Source organism: Balaenoptera ricei, chromosome 13 (assembly GCF_028023285.1).
Source record: "Balaenoptera ricei isolate mBalRic1 chromosome 13, mBalRic1.hap2, whole genome shotgun sequence".
In the NCBI taxonomy this organism is placed as follows: Eukaryota; Metazoa; Chordata; class Mammalia; order Artiodactyla; family Balaenopteridae; genus Balaenoptera; species Balaenoptera ricei.
This window is the reverse complement of record NC_082651.1, coordinates 51,054,498-51,070,551: the sequence shown is the minus strand read 5'-3', so window position 1 is coordinate 51,070,551 and position 16,054 is coordinate 51,054,498. Positions and strand designations below refer to the sequence as shown.

The window sequence follows — 16,054 nt, the reverse complement described above, 5'->3', positions numbered from 1 at the left end:
TGCATGTGAAAGTAAGTTATCTTTACAGGAAGCAGTGGGGGCAGGTGGGAAGAAACATGCAAATGAACATGTAGACCCTCTACAGCAACATGCTCATGTGAAGGAAAATCTAGCACGTGCCAAAACATTTGTGCTCTACATATATCACCCTGATGTATTTATTTACAACATGTTTTATTTATGCACTTAATCTGAGCATCAATTCTATTAGGTAAGTTCTATTTTCCATTTCCTTTTTGCAAATGGCTAAATATAATAATAGCATTGCTGAGTGTTTTCTATGTGCCAGATTCTATTCTAAGAGCTTTATATGACTAAACCCGTTTAATTCTTCTAATTTTACAGATGAAGAAACTGAAGCATAAAGAGGCTAAGCAACTTGTCCAAAGTCACACAACTAAGAAATGCAGAACCAGGATTTGCACCCAGGCGATCTGTCCTTGGAGTCAGACTCTTAATCACTAGCAACACTGCTTCTCACACAGGTTAGATGAATTGCCCAGTCATTTAACTAATAAATGGCAAAGGCAGGATTCAGAACCAGGTCTCACAGTCCCCAAAGCCTATGCGCTATGACTTGTGGGTAATAAACGAGAAGACAGAGGACTCTTTTATAGGCAGTAGAAAAATAAAAGAATTAGAGCACTGAACTACCTTTATGTCATCTAGGAATTCAATGTCCTTCCTCTGTATTGCTTTATTTGTCCATATTAAGGCACTATAGGTCTTGGTCTTTTCTTCTTCACCTTCTTTCATATGACCTATTGCCTCTCTAAACAAAAACAATAAAAGAAAGTTTGTCTGAATATATAAAATACAGACGAGACTTGCCCCAAACTTCCCTTTCTTTAAAAATAGATTTATTGAGATATAATTTACATACAATTTCCCTGTGTAACTGAACGATTCAGTGATTTTTAGTACGTTTACAGAGTTGTGCAGCTATTACCACAATCTAACTTTAGAATACTTTCATCACCCCAGAAGAGAAACTCCACACCTATTTGCAATCACTTCTCATTCCTCATTTCCCCCAGCCCTTGGCAACCACTTGTTGACTTTCTGTCTCTATAGATTTTCCTACTCTGAACATTTCATATATTAAAATGTGAATATTGTAAAATATACAATAAGTGGTATTTGATGTCTGGCTTCTTTCATTTTATAACGTTTTCAAGGTTCATCCATGTTGTAGCATGTAGCTGTACTTCCTTCCTTTTTATTACTAAATGATATTCCACTGTATGGATATACCACATTCACATTTTGTTCATCCATAGACATTTGGGTTGTTTCTACTTTTTTGCTATTATGAGTAATGCTACTATAAACATTCATGCAGAAGTCTCTGTGTGGATGTACATTTCCATTTCTCGTGGGTATATATCTAGAAGTGGAACTGCTGGGCCATATGGTTACTCTATATTTAACTTTTTGAGAAACTGCCAAACTGTTTTCCAAAGTGGCACCACTTATAATCCCACAGCAATGTATGAGGGATCCAATTTCTCCATATCCTTGCCAACACTTGTTATTTTCTGTCTTTTTGTGAAGTGGGATCTCACTGTGGTTTTGATTTGCATTTCTGTAATGACTAATGATGTTGAGCATTTTTTCATGTATTCACTGCTTATCTTGTGTATCCTTTTTGGAGAAATGTTCACTTAATCATCTCTCCATTTTTATTTGAGTTATTTTCTTATTATTGAGTTGTAGGAGTTCTTTATATATTCTGGATACAAATCCCTTATCAGATAAATGATCTACAACCAAAACTCCCCTCTTGAAAACATCTCCAGTGAGCCTACCCTTACCTTGTGACAAGCTGCAAGTCACGGACTTGGATTTTGTTAGACGAGTTATTAATTTTCTGTAGTATTAGAGAAAGAAAAACAATTAGCAGCTCTAGTTCAGTTACAGAGTTGCAGAAACATGACAATTTCCATGTCATGAAGTGGTTTACCTGCTGAAGTTCCTTAATTTCTTGTGAAGTGAAATGTACTCTATGAGGATTCACCAGCTCAATTGCAAAGGGCCTTCCTGGCAGCACACACCCCGTCATGAAACAGAAACGTGTTGATGGAGTTAACATTTGGGCTAATGCAAGAGGGTTAGGAGGTGTGAAAAAACGAGTTGAGCTCTAGAGGACTGAAAGTTTAGTGACATGACTACATCTGGGGGAGGGAAGAATGTGTGAAAAGAATCAAGGGGCTTTTTGGGGGCTGCTAAACCCCAGGACAGGCAATATGTAAAAACGACTGCTTTCCCAAAAGTCCATGAACAAGCCTGTGTTAATTACAAAATCAAATCCAAACAGCCACTAATTGACTTGGTTACACTAACGTAATGTTGTCACATGCAGCAATGCCCAGGTATACCAAATTGAAATACATTCTCCTAGCCTAGTGAAATGAAAAGCTGCAATTCCATGAGAAGGGACTATAAATCTCGAATAGCTCAGGATTACTCTCATCATCCTTCTTGTAATGCAACAATGTAAAATGAGAGAAATGAAGGCTGAGAGCAGAAGCACTTTTTAAATGAAGACATTTTGCAATTTAAATGAGATGCATTTTGAAAACTGTACTGGTACTGAAATGTTATTAAAAGGAACAATTAATTATCAAACTTTTGGAAAAAATCAGGCACCTCTTTGTTAATGCACATAGAAATCCTTTATAACCTACAGGTATTCAATAAAGATGGCCTCTGAAGAAATGATCCCTGTTAAAACATAGTCATATTATTTACAAGGGTAGCTCCATAATCCACAAGTCTTCCTCACATGGAGAAGCTCTGGGCTCTGCCAACTTTGATTCTGACTAAGTGACTACAAAAAAGCTGCTGTCTGAAAAGGGTGATAATCTGAAAGTTAGTTCCAGTCAAGTGATATTGTCGCAATCTTACCATTTCCTAATGTTCTCACATCTACATCTTCTCTCCCAGAGGATGAAAAATTAAAGCCTTTGGAAAGCAGATAAAGAAAAAAAAAAAAAATCAGAGACATAACAGTGCTAAGACTTTCATTCCCATCCTTTGGTAGAAACCCAATTTGTCTTAAACAATCTACAGGGGAATCCCAAGGAATAGTCATCATCACGCCTCTAATCCCAATCTCTACTAAAAATAGCAATGATAATAATAAATACCATTTATTGAGCACTTATTACATATCAGGTACTGAGCTAAAATTCTGCATACATTATTTCATTCAATCCTTATTATAACCTTAAGAGCTAGGTATTAAAAGAACACCAAGCTTCTGAAAGGTTAAGTACTTTTCCCAAGGTAACATGATTAAATGGCAGAGCTAGATGTTTCTGATGTCAAAGCCAGACCTTACTTATCATCCCAGTCCACCATCCCATGGGAAAGCCAAAGGCAGAGCACTGTTTGGAGGAAGGCCCCACTACCACCCTGGCTACAAACTTATGGTGAAAAATCTATCTTTCGTCTTTTCCTTAAAACAAAAGAAAACAAAATAAAAACATTATTTGAGAATTAAACTCTATGAAAGGAAGAGGAGGGGAAAAAAAAGGTTTGATTCTAAAAGCAAATTCATTATATAAGCAAACCTAAGCTGGAACCACAATATAACTAGTATACATTTTAAGATAGATGGATCATCACAGACTAAAAGCTGCAAATATTGGAATGGGAAAGTGGTCAATACAGCGTGGGTGGGCAGGGGAAGTGGTTCCATGACAACTTTCTTAGATACAGAACTAACTGATGATTTCACCACAGCAAAGATTACCATGAGCAGGCATTATTCTAAGTACTTCATATATGTTAACACGATGAGGTAGATACTATCATTATCCCCATTTTACTTATAAGGAAGGTGAGACAGAGACAGGATAAGTAATGTGCCTAAGATCACATCACTGGTAATTGGTAGGGTCAGGATTTGAACCAGCCTGGCAGTCTGGCTCCAGAGTCTCTTAATCACGTCTACACTGCACCACCACAAAGACAGCTGGAAGAGCTCAGACTCGTGCCAACTGGGACAAGCAAGACCAATCAGTCCTCTTGTACCAGGGATTGGGAAAGACTAGGATGTTTTGGAAACCCTGGTCAATCCATAGTTCAGCCACTTTGGAGAGCACAAGATGAGGAAGGACAAGATTGCTGGGAAGGACAGACAGGAAATGTAGAAGGAAAGGAGGGTCTGTACCATTTTGACAGACATTTTTCTCCCAGGAAAGGTTCAATATGCAAAGGTCCCATGTAGATTTTAGAAAAAGGAAGGCTAAAAGGCTTGAAAAGTGCTATAAAGACTACACTGAAGATTAGCTCTCCTTTCTAGGATGTTTAGCTGTGAAGAAAGTAAGATTTCACCCTTCCTTCACCTTTAAGACATCCCTTTAGCAAGCCAAAGCCAACACTTGTTGGAAACATGGGCTCCAAGCTGTTGTCTGTCACCCACTGCCAAGGTGAAGTGGGCTCTTCTCTGCCCCACATGGCCCAAAACTGTGGGTCTCCCAGAGAGGACCAACCCAGGACTGGTTAGGTAAGTAAGGCCTAGGTATCTAAGGTCGGCCTAGAATTCAAGCTGCTTAGAGGTCTGGGTAACTTGTGCAGTGTTAACACCTGGGGACTAGCCAAACGGGCAGCCATGAGGGGCACAATGTCAGACTCTTCTCCAGGTGGAGAATCTACACCAGGCAGGTAGTAGGATTCTGTGGACCATTAAGTCCCAAAGAACCCTCCATTCCATGTCTATACTCCATTGTCAAGCAGCTAATAAACCTATAGCAACATCAGTAGCTTCTAGTCAGAGTCAACAGACTCAAGAGTAGCGCTAACTAGGGATGGATAGCTACACGGAGAGTTCAAAATGGAATCTGGGAAGCTGAAAGATACTCCCTGGGGTGGGGGGGGGGCTGTAGTTTGTCTTATACCTGCCCGCCTCTATCTCTAATCCAGGCATAATACTGGGGAACCAGGGCCCTACAGTGACTAAGCCATAACCTGTGACTGATAGGGGTGGAGGGAATGAACAGGACACAAAGAGGTAGATCTACCAGTGACTACTCAGTCAGACCAGAAATCTCAAATTCATAAATTAGCCCATAAAACTTCCCACAAATTCCAGCCCATCAACAAGAAAAAAGTACAGAAAACTAGGCTCTTGAGAAGTCCAAAGAAACATTAAATCCAGATTAAGGGAGAAGGGGTATTTATTATATCTTTTAGAAAAATGTTGCAAATTTGGACCCTACATTGAGAAATACTTCAGGGGGCAAACTTTAAAAAATAATTTGCAATTATGAATAATAAATGACAAAAAAAGGAAAAGGAGTCACTGCCTTAAGTATGAGGAAATATATGCTTAAAATTTAGTTGATTTTTCTAAACTCACATTACGCCTTGCCTTATTCCCCTAATCCTGTGAGTTCTACAGACTTCTGCTCAATGGAACAGATATTTCAAACATACAAACAAACAAACAACAAGGACAAAACCAAGGGCAAGAATGATCAGGAACTGTAAGGGGTTCGATAGTCTGTAGTGGCTCTCATACCTGGGGGCAGATAGACAATGGGACTGAAGGATGGGCAGAGGCCAGATGATGACGGTCTCAGAATATCAAGTTATATAGTTTGGACTTTACCCTGTAGCTAGTCACTGACCAGTTTTCAGCAGGGAACTGACATGACAAATATTTATTCCATAAGTGAAGTAATAAATGTATTAGGAAAACATTTCTTAGACATATTGATTTTGAGAGTGTGTCAAAGTTTTACTTATTAACTAGAGAACTGGCAAGTAGAGAATATGATGTGTCAGTCTGAAGTGGCTGAGAAACAAGTCTGTATCTCCCACTGAGGGGAAGGAGTACTAGTTACTTCTGCTTTATAGAAGTAGCTAGGCTGCTTCATGCAATACTGGTTTATTTTCATAGAGCTGTAAAGCACAGAGGTACAACAGTCAGAACCATTTTCCCAGAGTTGTCAGATGTGAATCACAGAAGTAACGAGTAATGTATCTGAGAAGCACAAGTTTAGCAAATTGATGCTATTAATCAGGCATTTCGAACAACAAGGTTTTATTTCATGACAAGGAGCCAGTTAGCACAGAGGCCCAGAGGTCTGCTTTTTCTCAAGCGGCTCTTAATAAATTTCCTCAGCACACAATTACAGATGCTAAACACACAGTTTGCTTTATTTTCAGTTTGGGGAAATTTTTTTCCCCTCCTCAAATGGAAAATGACAACAAATCACCTTCATGAAAGATTGCAAGGGGGAAACATATAGCTATTTCAGAGCCCCCCAACAGCCCTCCTGGTAATGGAGGCTTCCTTGGGACCCAAATAATCAGAACTAAATCTTGAATCTTCTTACAGAAAGGGAATAAGGTAGCCCCCCAAAAAGAGTTTGAAGGACACTTTTCATGCTAACGCTTTATTTTCACTTCTTCGTAACTTGGATAAGTCTTATGAGATAACCAGCGTGTAAATATTAAATTACGTAGGTCAAAGCTAATGGCAATAGCCCTTTATGGCTAAGATTTTGAAAAATATTAGGTTGCTAGGTTACTTGAGGGATATGGTGGTTATTTATTTATTTATTTATTTATTTATTTATTTATGGCTGTGTTGGGTCTTCGTTTCTGTGCGAGGACTTTCTCTAGTTGCGGCAAGTGGGGGCCACTCTTCATCGCGGTGCGCGGGCTTCTCACTATCGTGGCCTCTCTTGTTGCGGAGCACAGGCTCCAGACGCACAGGCTCAGCAATTGTGGCTCATGGGCCTAGTCGCTCCACGGCATGTGGGATCCTCCCAGACCAGGGCTCAAACCCGTGTCCCCTGCATTGGCAGGCAGACTCTCAACCACTGCGCCACCAGGGAAGCCCCAGGGATATGGTTTTTGAAGTGCTTCTCTTTCCTCTTAACAAGCAGAGAGCTGGAAGGGATAGCCATGTCTCATTTTGGTCACCTGCTCGCCATTCCTAAAGCAGGCTTGTCTTAAGGTTTGTCAGAGAAAAAGATGGATGTCTAGGTCTATCTGGTCCTTCAAAAAAGGTGGTCTGGGACTTCCCTGGTGGAGCAGTGGTTAAGACTCCATGCTCCCAATGCAAGGCCTCAGGTTCAATACCTGGTCAGGGAATTAGATCCCACATGCATGCCGCAACTAAGAGTTCACATGCCACAACTAAGGAGACTGCCTGATGCAACTAAGGAGCCCACATGCCACAACTAAGGAGCCTGCCTGCCGCAACTAAGACCCGGCATAACCAAATAAATAAATAAATATTTTTTTTAAAAAAAAGGTGTTCTAATTATGCTAGGAGACCCACTCCAAAGAGTATGATATATGTACTCATTGTCTACAGTTTTTCCTGATGTACAACATGGTTTCTTGTGATTGAAATCTTAGTCCCTCTCCTCTAGTCTAATCCTAGGTGAAATCACAAGGTTTTTTACTCCTTTGACCTGATAGCCCTATTGAGCAAAGAAAGCATATGCCTGACAAGTTCTGACTCACCCCACAAACCTGGGCTCATTAATACTTAGGAAATTAAAACAACACAACTACTATTAAGTCTTTGTAAAATGGTAGCTATTGACCTATTTTCTCTAGGCCTGAACTTTATTCTAGGACACTTTAGCCGTTAAGATGGAAGCTGGGCATTTGCCAGTGATTATTCTTGAACAGGCACTGGATGTGGAAGCTGTATTTTAATTACCTCATATTCCCAAAAAGAGGCAGAGGCTCAAGGTGTCCCAAGGTCAGAGCTTAAGTGCATTCATTTAAAGTAGTTTCAATTGTTTTGAATTTGCCCAGGAAAAAGCGTAATCTTGAGAGAGGAGAGAAATCCTAGGGCACCTTGGCTCAAATCCAGCCCAGGGCAGAGCAGCTCAGGACACGGCGGTCCCTGTTCGCAGGAAGCTGCCAGCCAAGGGGCCCAGACTTGGTGGTGGTTTACAAAATATAGAAATCTTTCCTGCCACCTCCAAGAAGTCTATTCATGAATGACAATGTATCTGAAATATGAATATTATAACACTTACTCTCTGCTTTGAACACTGTCAAAAGATGGTCTGAAATTAATTCTTCCACTGAAGAGTCCAGCTTCCTTTCTCCATCAATTATCCAAGGAGTTTGTGGTAGATTCCTGGAGTATTTATTATATCTCCCTGCCAAAGAAATATAAAGGTTACCTGGATGGAATGGTGTGCTTAACACAATAGGATAAAAAGGAAAGCAACAGCTATTTATTGAGTGCCAGTATCCTAGGTGATATGATATAAAACAAGGCTTAGCCTTCAACTAACTTACAATCTAATTTGGAGAGTCAACACATACACATAATTAAATGAAAAAATTTAAGGTAGCAATAGAAGAGATGGCTAAAGACACGATATGAATCATCAAATGAGTTCTAAAGGAATGCTCAAAATACTTATTAATCTTTTTGGCTGACTGAACAAGTTACAATATTATGGAACACACTGTGAATCACTTAAAAAAACAGCACCTACTGTTTTTATGCCTGGTTAATAATACTCTCAGTGTAATACTCATTGGTGATAATGTATTCCAAAGAATTCAAATACAGGAAATTTTGAAGTTTTTGTAAGCAAAAAAAAAAACAACAAAAAAAAAAACCCTAACAGAATATGACTCACTGTTTTATGAAAAAAGCTACGCCAAGGCAGGTAGCTTTTATTACCCCAGGGCAGGGTATTATAGTCAAGACTAAAGAGCAATTTCATTTCAGCTATTACTATGAAACAGCTGTAGCTTTCAAAACAAAAACTGTCTACCCGATTTACCTCTTGGGAAAGTCAATGCAACAATTTCTTTTTCCAGGCAGAAGCCAAATGTTTAGTCATTTTGCAGATAATAAAATAACTTTTTTCAGGATTGATTTCATGTTATAAAACATCCTCTCCCTTCTCCTGACCAGTTTCAGGTCTGTACATGTACCCATATTTTTACCTGGCCATCTCTGATGAAAACTATTAAAACCTGGGAAGTATCATTTCCCTTCAACATGGCATTTTAAATAACAAATCTCCTGAGTGACCCTTAAGAATGCCTACAGAACCTACAATAAACTTGGTTATCAGCTCTAGTTCTCAAAAGAGTTAACTAATCAGAAATTAATAACAATAGTAAGAAGGAAACAGAGGAGGAGTTGAGTTTTTCAGAAAGGAGAGAAAATTGACAATGTAAGTATATCCTGGACTAAATATTTTACCAGCCACAAAAACAGCACCATGAGCACATTCAATTTCAACAACACTGCATACAGCCTTTGGTGAGTTTGGAGGACAAGGAAACTGCCTGCAAAACAAAATAAATTTTACAGCTACTATTTTCCAGACATGATATTGAACCACGTAACTAAGATGAATCAGCACTGTCTGAGTTACACAGAGCCTGAGTCTCTCAAGGACTAAGCCTCTCCCTAATTTTAAGTTTTGGAACCATAAGGGTCTCTTAGGCCTCTGGAGTACCACTTTTAACACATGAGAGTGGCACTAAGTAAATAAGGGCTCGCTAATAACATTCATGCTCAGAAGGCCTCATGTTCCCAAATGACAGTTTCCAAAATCAACCTGGAGATTTGGGAAAAAAATCCATCTATATGTAGTGGAAACCTCTCCAGGTTCATTTTGCTATCCAAGAACACTTGCTGCTGGCTGACAAGGTCCTCAGTCATTTGGGTAAAGCCGGTGTGCAGTCAGAGACTGGCCACATAAGCATGTCCCACCTGTGGGGAGGGTACTCCACCATTTTTCTCTCTTTTTCCTCTTCATTTCAACTATGACCTTGGGAATCAGACCACAGAGCCAGAAAAAGTGGAATATGGCAGACTCTGTCCTTTAGCTAAGAAACTTCAATCCAGCTGAGGACAGACCAGAAAGAGCAATGTATGGCTTTATTCTCTGTCCACCATCTGAGAAATTCCAAAGCCATGGAATGGAATCTACCTGTAAATGACTAGATGTGGACTTAATCCAAAATGCTTGTCTTAAAGTTTTCATTCCGTTTCCCAAGATGTCTTAACAAAGAAATCACTTAGAAACTCAGGAACTATTGCCTGTAGAGTAACTGTCTTTACTTCCTAAAGTTTAATAGGGAATTCCCTGGCAGTCCAGTGGTTAGGACTCTGTGCTTCAACTGCAAGGGGCACAGGTTCAATCCCTGTTCGGGGAACTAAGATCCCACAAGCCACGCAGCGTGGCCAAAAAAAAAAAATTTTTTTTTAATAAAAATATTTCCATTCTGAGACTCATGTTTAGTCAGTAAAATATATGAAACCTTCCTCATAACTTCTTCTGGAAGGATAACTATGATAATATTTTATTAAATAAAATGAACACACTGAGAATTAAATCTAAGATTTACTGTAGTTCAGTATATTTTAACAAGAAAGGAAACTCAGAAAAAAAAAAAAAAAAAAGAAAGGAAACCCAGGAGCCCTTTTCTCCCTCTTCTGGAGATGTACAATAACAGGAAAACCAGGATGAGGGATGTAATGGGGTCAGTAGTAGGCTGGAGAATCAGGAAACCTGGCTCTATGTACACTCTCTATTGCCCAGTTGAAATCTTAGGCAAGTCAACTCCCTCTTTGGACCTCAATATCCTCCTATAAGAGATAAAGAAGTTGGACATGATTCATAAATTCAAATATTAGACTCGTTTTTTTTTTTTTTTTTATTCCTTTTTTTAATTTTTTATTTATTTATTTTTGGCTGTGTTGGGTCTTCGTTTCTGTGCAAGGGCTTTCTCTAGTTGCAGCGAGGGGGGGCCACTCTTCATCGCGGTGCGCGGGCCTCTCACTATCGCGGCCTCTCTTGCTGTGGAGCACAGGCTCCAGACGCGCAGGCTCAGTAGTTGTGGCTCACGGGCCCAGTCGCTCCGCGGCATGTGGGATCCTCCCAGACCGGGGCTCGAACCCGTGTGCCCCGCACTGGCAGGCAGACTCTCAACCACTGCACCACCAGGGAAGCCCCCATAAATTCAAATATTAATCTGACATTTACTGAACACCACTACATGCCAGATACTGAGCCAGGGATTGGGGATATAATAAAGATTAAGACACAATCCTGTTCCCTAAAATATATCCAGTCTTGTTTTAGAGATAATCCGATTATTTCTAACATCCCCTTTATTCTAAAATTCCATGATTATTTCTTGTTTCTATAATTCTACTTACTTGCAGAAATCCTCTTCTTTAATCTTATTCAAAGCTTTCATAACTGCCATTCTAGTGAATACTGACTATATAGGGTAAAATGAAAAGAAAAGACATTTTATCACCTATATGAGAAAACATCAGAGTTGAAACAAAGAACATGGTTGGAGAAATTATATCATTTTAAACCATACTAAAAAGGGAGAAATACTTAATAACTTCAAGAAAATAAATGAAGCACAAGTGTTCATACTGTCAGTTCTGTGATTGGTAGACCCTACAACCCTTCTCTTCAATCTAGTCTGTGTCTATAATACCAGGTGGATCTAGCAGAATATGTCTTCTTCACTGCACTCTCCCATTCCCCTCAAAATGTGGTATTCTTCGAATACAAAAATGATGGCATTGCAGGAAATGTGCTTTGAATATTTTTTCCTAGACCTCAAAAGAAATTTAGACTGATCCATCTATCTTTTCTTCCCTACATCCCTTTAGGGGCCACGGTATATAATTTAGGAGTTGGCTGCCAGGGTAAGGGGTAAAACAGAGCCAACCAGCCTGACTTGGCATCTAGCAATTCAATATCACTCACCAACCTCTGAGAAAGTAAATGAATCCACTATACTGAATAAAAGGGCATCTACAAATGTCCCACTCTGGGTTTTTTAAAATAAGAAAAACCAAACCTCATGGTAGATATACTAGAACTAATTAGTGCATATATTTGTGGTCACTATGATAAATCACAATTATTTCTTCTGTTATGAGAAATTATACTTGACTGAAAAGAAGAATAATGTAGGTATCTAAACAGTTTATCATCAAAGAAATGATTTTCTAAACCATATTCTGGGGAACCCTAAGGTGTCGTAGGGTTAGAATTAAAAATTAAGTGCCTGTTTGTTAAGATATGAAATCTTAGGCCTGAAAGAATCTCAAAACGTCATTCAAATTATTCCCAGCCATAAGGCAGGAAAACTACACTTAAGACTATACAACACCTACTGGCCAAATGGCGTGGTGTCCATGATCGTTTGACAAAAACTTCCTTACTCTATTATTTGATGCTGGTACTTATATACTTCCTCAAAGATAACAAAAAATAAAACTAGATCTTTAATATAAATATGGCTTCCAGCTCATTTGGGCAGAGCTTCCCAATTGGTATGGCAAAGCATACCACTGGGCTACAGTTGTGCCCAGATCCCTCTAGTTCACAAGGGCTGAGGGGCAGGTCCTGGAACAATGAGAACCCCCAGGCCTATTGCTTACAACTTCGAGCAACTTCATCTGTTAACCTCAGGGTGCTGGCCAAACATGGTAATGTTCTAGGTATACCATGATGTGAGAAAAGGAGGCAAGCAGTGTTTTAGGCTTCCTGCATTTCTGATTATTTCCACACAGGGCATTTGGCAAATGTTACAAACTCCCCAACCCTCCCCTCCCACCCCTGGCAAGAGGAAAGACCAAAAGATGTATCTTTGGCAATAAACTTATATTCTTTTTAACAACCACAACAGCAAAATGGATGTTGGTAAAACTAGGAATGCCTGAGTCTACACAAAACCAGCTAAGTAACTGGGGTGTGAAAGCTTGCCAATATCGTGCCATGCCACTCTATCCTGGCATTATAGAAACTAAAAGTACATGCTAACTAATTTTTCTCATTAACATGAAGACCAGCTCACATCAGACAGTAAAGGAGAGTTTAAATAAAATACCTTTTGGCAAATGTAGCCTGAAATAGGCTCTATTAACTCAGGACTGTTCTAAATAAAATAATTTACTCTGGATTATATTTTCAAAATACCGATTTCTAGAAAATAAATATTAGACAAAAGTTTGGAACGGTGATGATACTGAACAGGTATTTTCCCAGATGACATAATCTTGGGGAAACAATCCAGACACTGACACAAGCATGAGAACATTTGTGTGTTACAACTTCCCAGCCAAAGGCAAAAGTGTTGAGAATTGAAAAAATTAAATTAAATGTAGCAAATGGAAATATTTAAAGACTGATTCTTAGTATAATAGATTGCCAACATTTCTAATGCATATCCTTTTTGTTGTTAATTTGAATGTTCAGCTCAGACAAAACTCACTAAAGAGTAAGAAGCAGGAATCCTTACCTTTTTGTTTTTGGCTGGCTTGAAACAATCTGGGCATATCACACGTCTAAGTAAAATTCAAGGTAATATAAAAGATTAATGAGTTTATTTTGGGGAGGATAAAATTCAAATATATTTTATACAACATGGCTGCTAAATTCAGGATATCAGAAGCAGACAAAATGAATCCCTATATGAGCTGCATTGGTTTGCCTAGACCCTTATATCAGACAGCTCACAACCTACTAAGACATGACAAGTTCTGACAGGCTCATTAGAAAGAAGAACAATACTATTTTCATGAAAATCAAAAAATATTAACAATGTTGCACAATTGGCATTGTTGTTTACATTGTAACTTACAGGAAGTGGCAATCCTCAACTGTTTCTGGGTGAGCAAAGACCACACTCACTTCAAACAAGCTCTAAAAATTATAAAAACAGTTTAAAGATGAGCAAAAGGAAACTAACATCTGACAACTTATGAATGGAAACAGAAATTAACTCTCAAAGACTGGCTCAGAAAAAGAGTGACAAGGAAAACTGGAAATACTACTGTTTTCAAATCAGCTTGTTCACAGGGCAGCTGTAAAGGAAATCGTCTTTTTTTTTTTTTAACTTCTAAAACTCAATCATCAGTGATCCTACAAAAAACAAGTTTAAAACAAATTTTAAAATAAATCTGTATGATTTTTTGTACATGTATACATTTTTGTACAAGTATATTTTTTCTACATGTATAAATTTTGTATAAGATTATACAAAATTCCACACTGAGAAAAATATATAAATGTACAATTAGGTATGAAGATGAATGAGAATTCAGGGAATTGGAAAGGGATAACTGAAAGAAATGAAGAATTACTCCTGTCAGTACTATGATTAGAATTATTAGCAAAGCAAATAGCACTTTATGCACATGCTTAAAAACTCTGTATGAGGCTTGTTTTAAGTGCTCAAACTTCTTAACGGATTTGACTTTTAAAAGCAAGATCTTAATTATTTGTTTTATTAAAAGAGTGATGATAATAAATTATAAAATAAACAGGATGGGTTTTCAATCCCATTCCACTGAGGTAGAACCAGTAACAGTTTGGCATGTTTCCTTCTAGCCATTTTTATGAATATAAACATAAATGTATATACTTCTTTGTATATTAAACAGACTTGGAAAATTGCTTAATTCAATTAATATTGCATCATGAACATCTTTTCCACTCTAGGGACTGTTGGACGTTTAAGTTGTAGTCAAGTTTTTCTGTTTTTAAAAAATGCCACAATGAACATCCTTGTACACAAAAAAGCACAAGTTCATACTCTATATACATTTACCTCCATGGAGATTATACAAAATTCCACACTGAGAAAAATATATAAATATCATACCATATAACAATTTTTCCTTTTTTATTGAGTTCTATATTTACTGATTGCATCGGATCGTCAGCAGGCCTATTAGCGACTCTATAATCATGATAGTGAATAGCTAAATTTTTGCTCTAGTCTAATCTACAAAATAAAATTAAAATTACAACACATTCCTTTTACTCAAGAAAACTTCATTCATCCTGAATCCATTAGAACATTACCGCATCTTTTGTTTTCTATTTTCTGTTCTCACTGATTCAACATGTAAAATTATCTGTGCTTCAAACTGAAATTTGAGGTTAAAATATTTTGCATCAATGACTTCTCTAATTTCCAAAGTACTTTCATCACCTCATTTCCTCTTCATACTATCTGTGAAGTGGTTTTATTCTCTAGTCTCTTAGTATTCAGTTTAAAGGACAGAGCTTATTCTTACTAACAGAGGGAAACAGAGCTATATAATTCAGAACGAGGAAAATTTTTTAATTACTTAGCTTTGAAAGATGGTTTTGTGACTTTACTTGAATAGGGGTGTGTCTGATATTCAGGGAATTTCCTTCACGCAAAATGATGAAGCAATGAGGCCATACTATTAAAGTCTAATTTAAGAGGAGCTGGGAATATGTCCTGTTTCCATGTCTGGAAACCTACTGAACTCTTCTCTAAAATTCAATCCATTTCAAAGGCTGAGGCAAGGTCTGCCTTGGAATAGGGGAGATGGTAAGTGTTCTCATTTCAAAGGCAGTCTGCTTAAAATTAAACAGAGGGACCTCAGATACCAACAAGGTGGGATAGGTTGAGCCCACGCTCATTGTAGTTGAATAGGGTCTGTCTGCATATTTGAAAACAAAATTAGCCAGAGATAACCAATATTAAATAGTCTAGAGTTGACTCCACACTTGTTCATAGTTATTTATGTTTAGCTTTGTATCAGTAAATCTGTCTCTCTAATTAAACTATAAATATACTAAAGGCAAAGGTTCACTTCTAACCTTTTAAGGTCAATTAGGATACACTGCACCTGTTATAAGTGTCTTGGATCACAAAGAAATCTTTAAAAAAAAAAAAAAAAGAAAGAAAGAAAACCTTTAACCTCAATTTAAGACTGTTAGAAATTAACATTTTAAAAGCTTAAAAATCCTTCATTGGATTATTGAAAGAGAAGATTCTTTTGGATAACCAAAACTCTGCCATATAATGAAGTAAAACTAGTAAAACCACAGAATAAAATTAACAATGCTGATGACCCAATACCTTTCCATCAATGGGAACACCCAGTTCCTCTGAAAACAGGGGGTGAGTTATCCATTTGTAGGCTTCTTTTAGCTGAACTATATCATTTCTTCCCAGCGACAGACTCTGCTTTCTGAATAACATAAAAATTAATTCACTGACATGAAATGCTTCATTTTTATGAAAG

The 16,054-nt window shown here is 37.9% G+C and overlaps 1 protein-coding gene across 6 annotated transcripts in view; it reads right to left on the bottom strand.

The window, feature by feature from the left end:
- Positions 1-16,054, bottom strand: part of PUS10 (pseudouridine synthase 10) — a 68,514-nt gene that overhangs the window by 9,972 nt on the left and 42,488 nt on the right. For all 6 annotated transcript variants that reach the window (XM_059942718.1, XM_059942715.1, XM_059942716.1 and 3 more), the window contains 10 exons: positions 15,889-16,000; positions 13,630-13,691; positions 13,288-13,333; positions 11,177-11,241; positions 9,209-9,294; positions 8,016-8,141; positions 2,908-2,964; positions 1,964-2,040; positions 1,815-1,870; positions 655-772 (listed from right to left, as the gene is read on the bottom strand). In XM_059942718.1, coding sequence (XP_059798701.1) covers positions 655-772; positions 1,815-1,870; positions 1,964-2,040; positions 2,908-2,964; positions 8,016-8,141; positions 9,209-9,294; positions 11,177-11,241; positions 13,288-13,333; positions 13,630-13,691; positions 15,889-16,000 — 805 coding nt within the window. The remainder of the gene's footprint in view (positions 1-654; positions 773-1,814; positions 1,871-1,963; positions 2,041-2,907; positions 2,965-8,015; positions 8,142-9,208; positions 9,295-11,176; positions 11,242-13,287; positions 13,334-13,629; positions 13,692-15,888; positions 16,001-16,054) is intronic.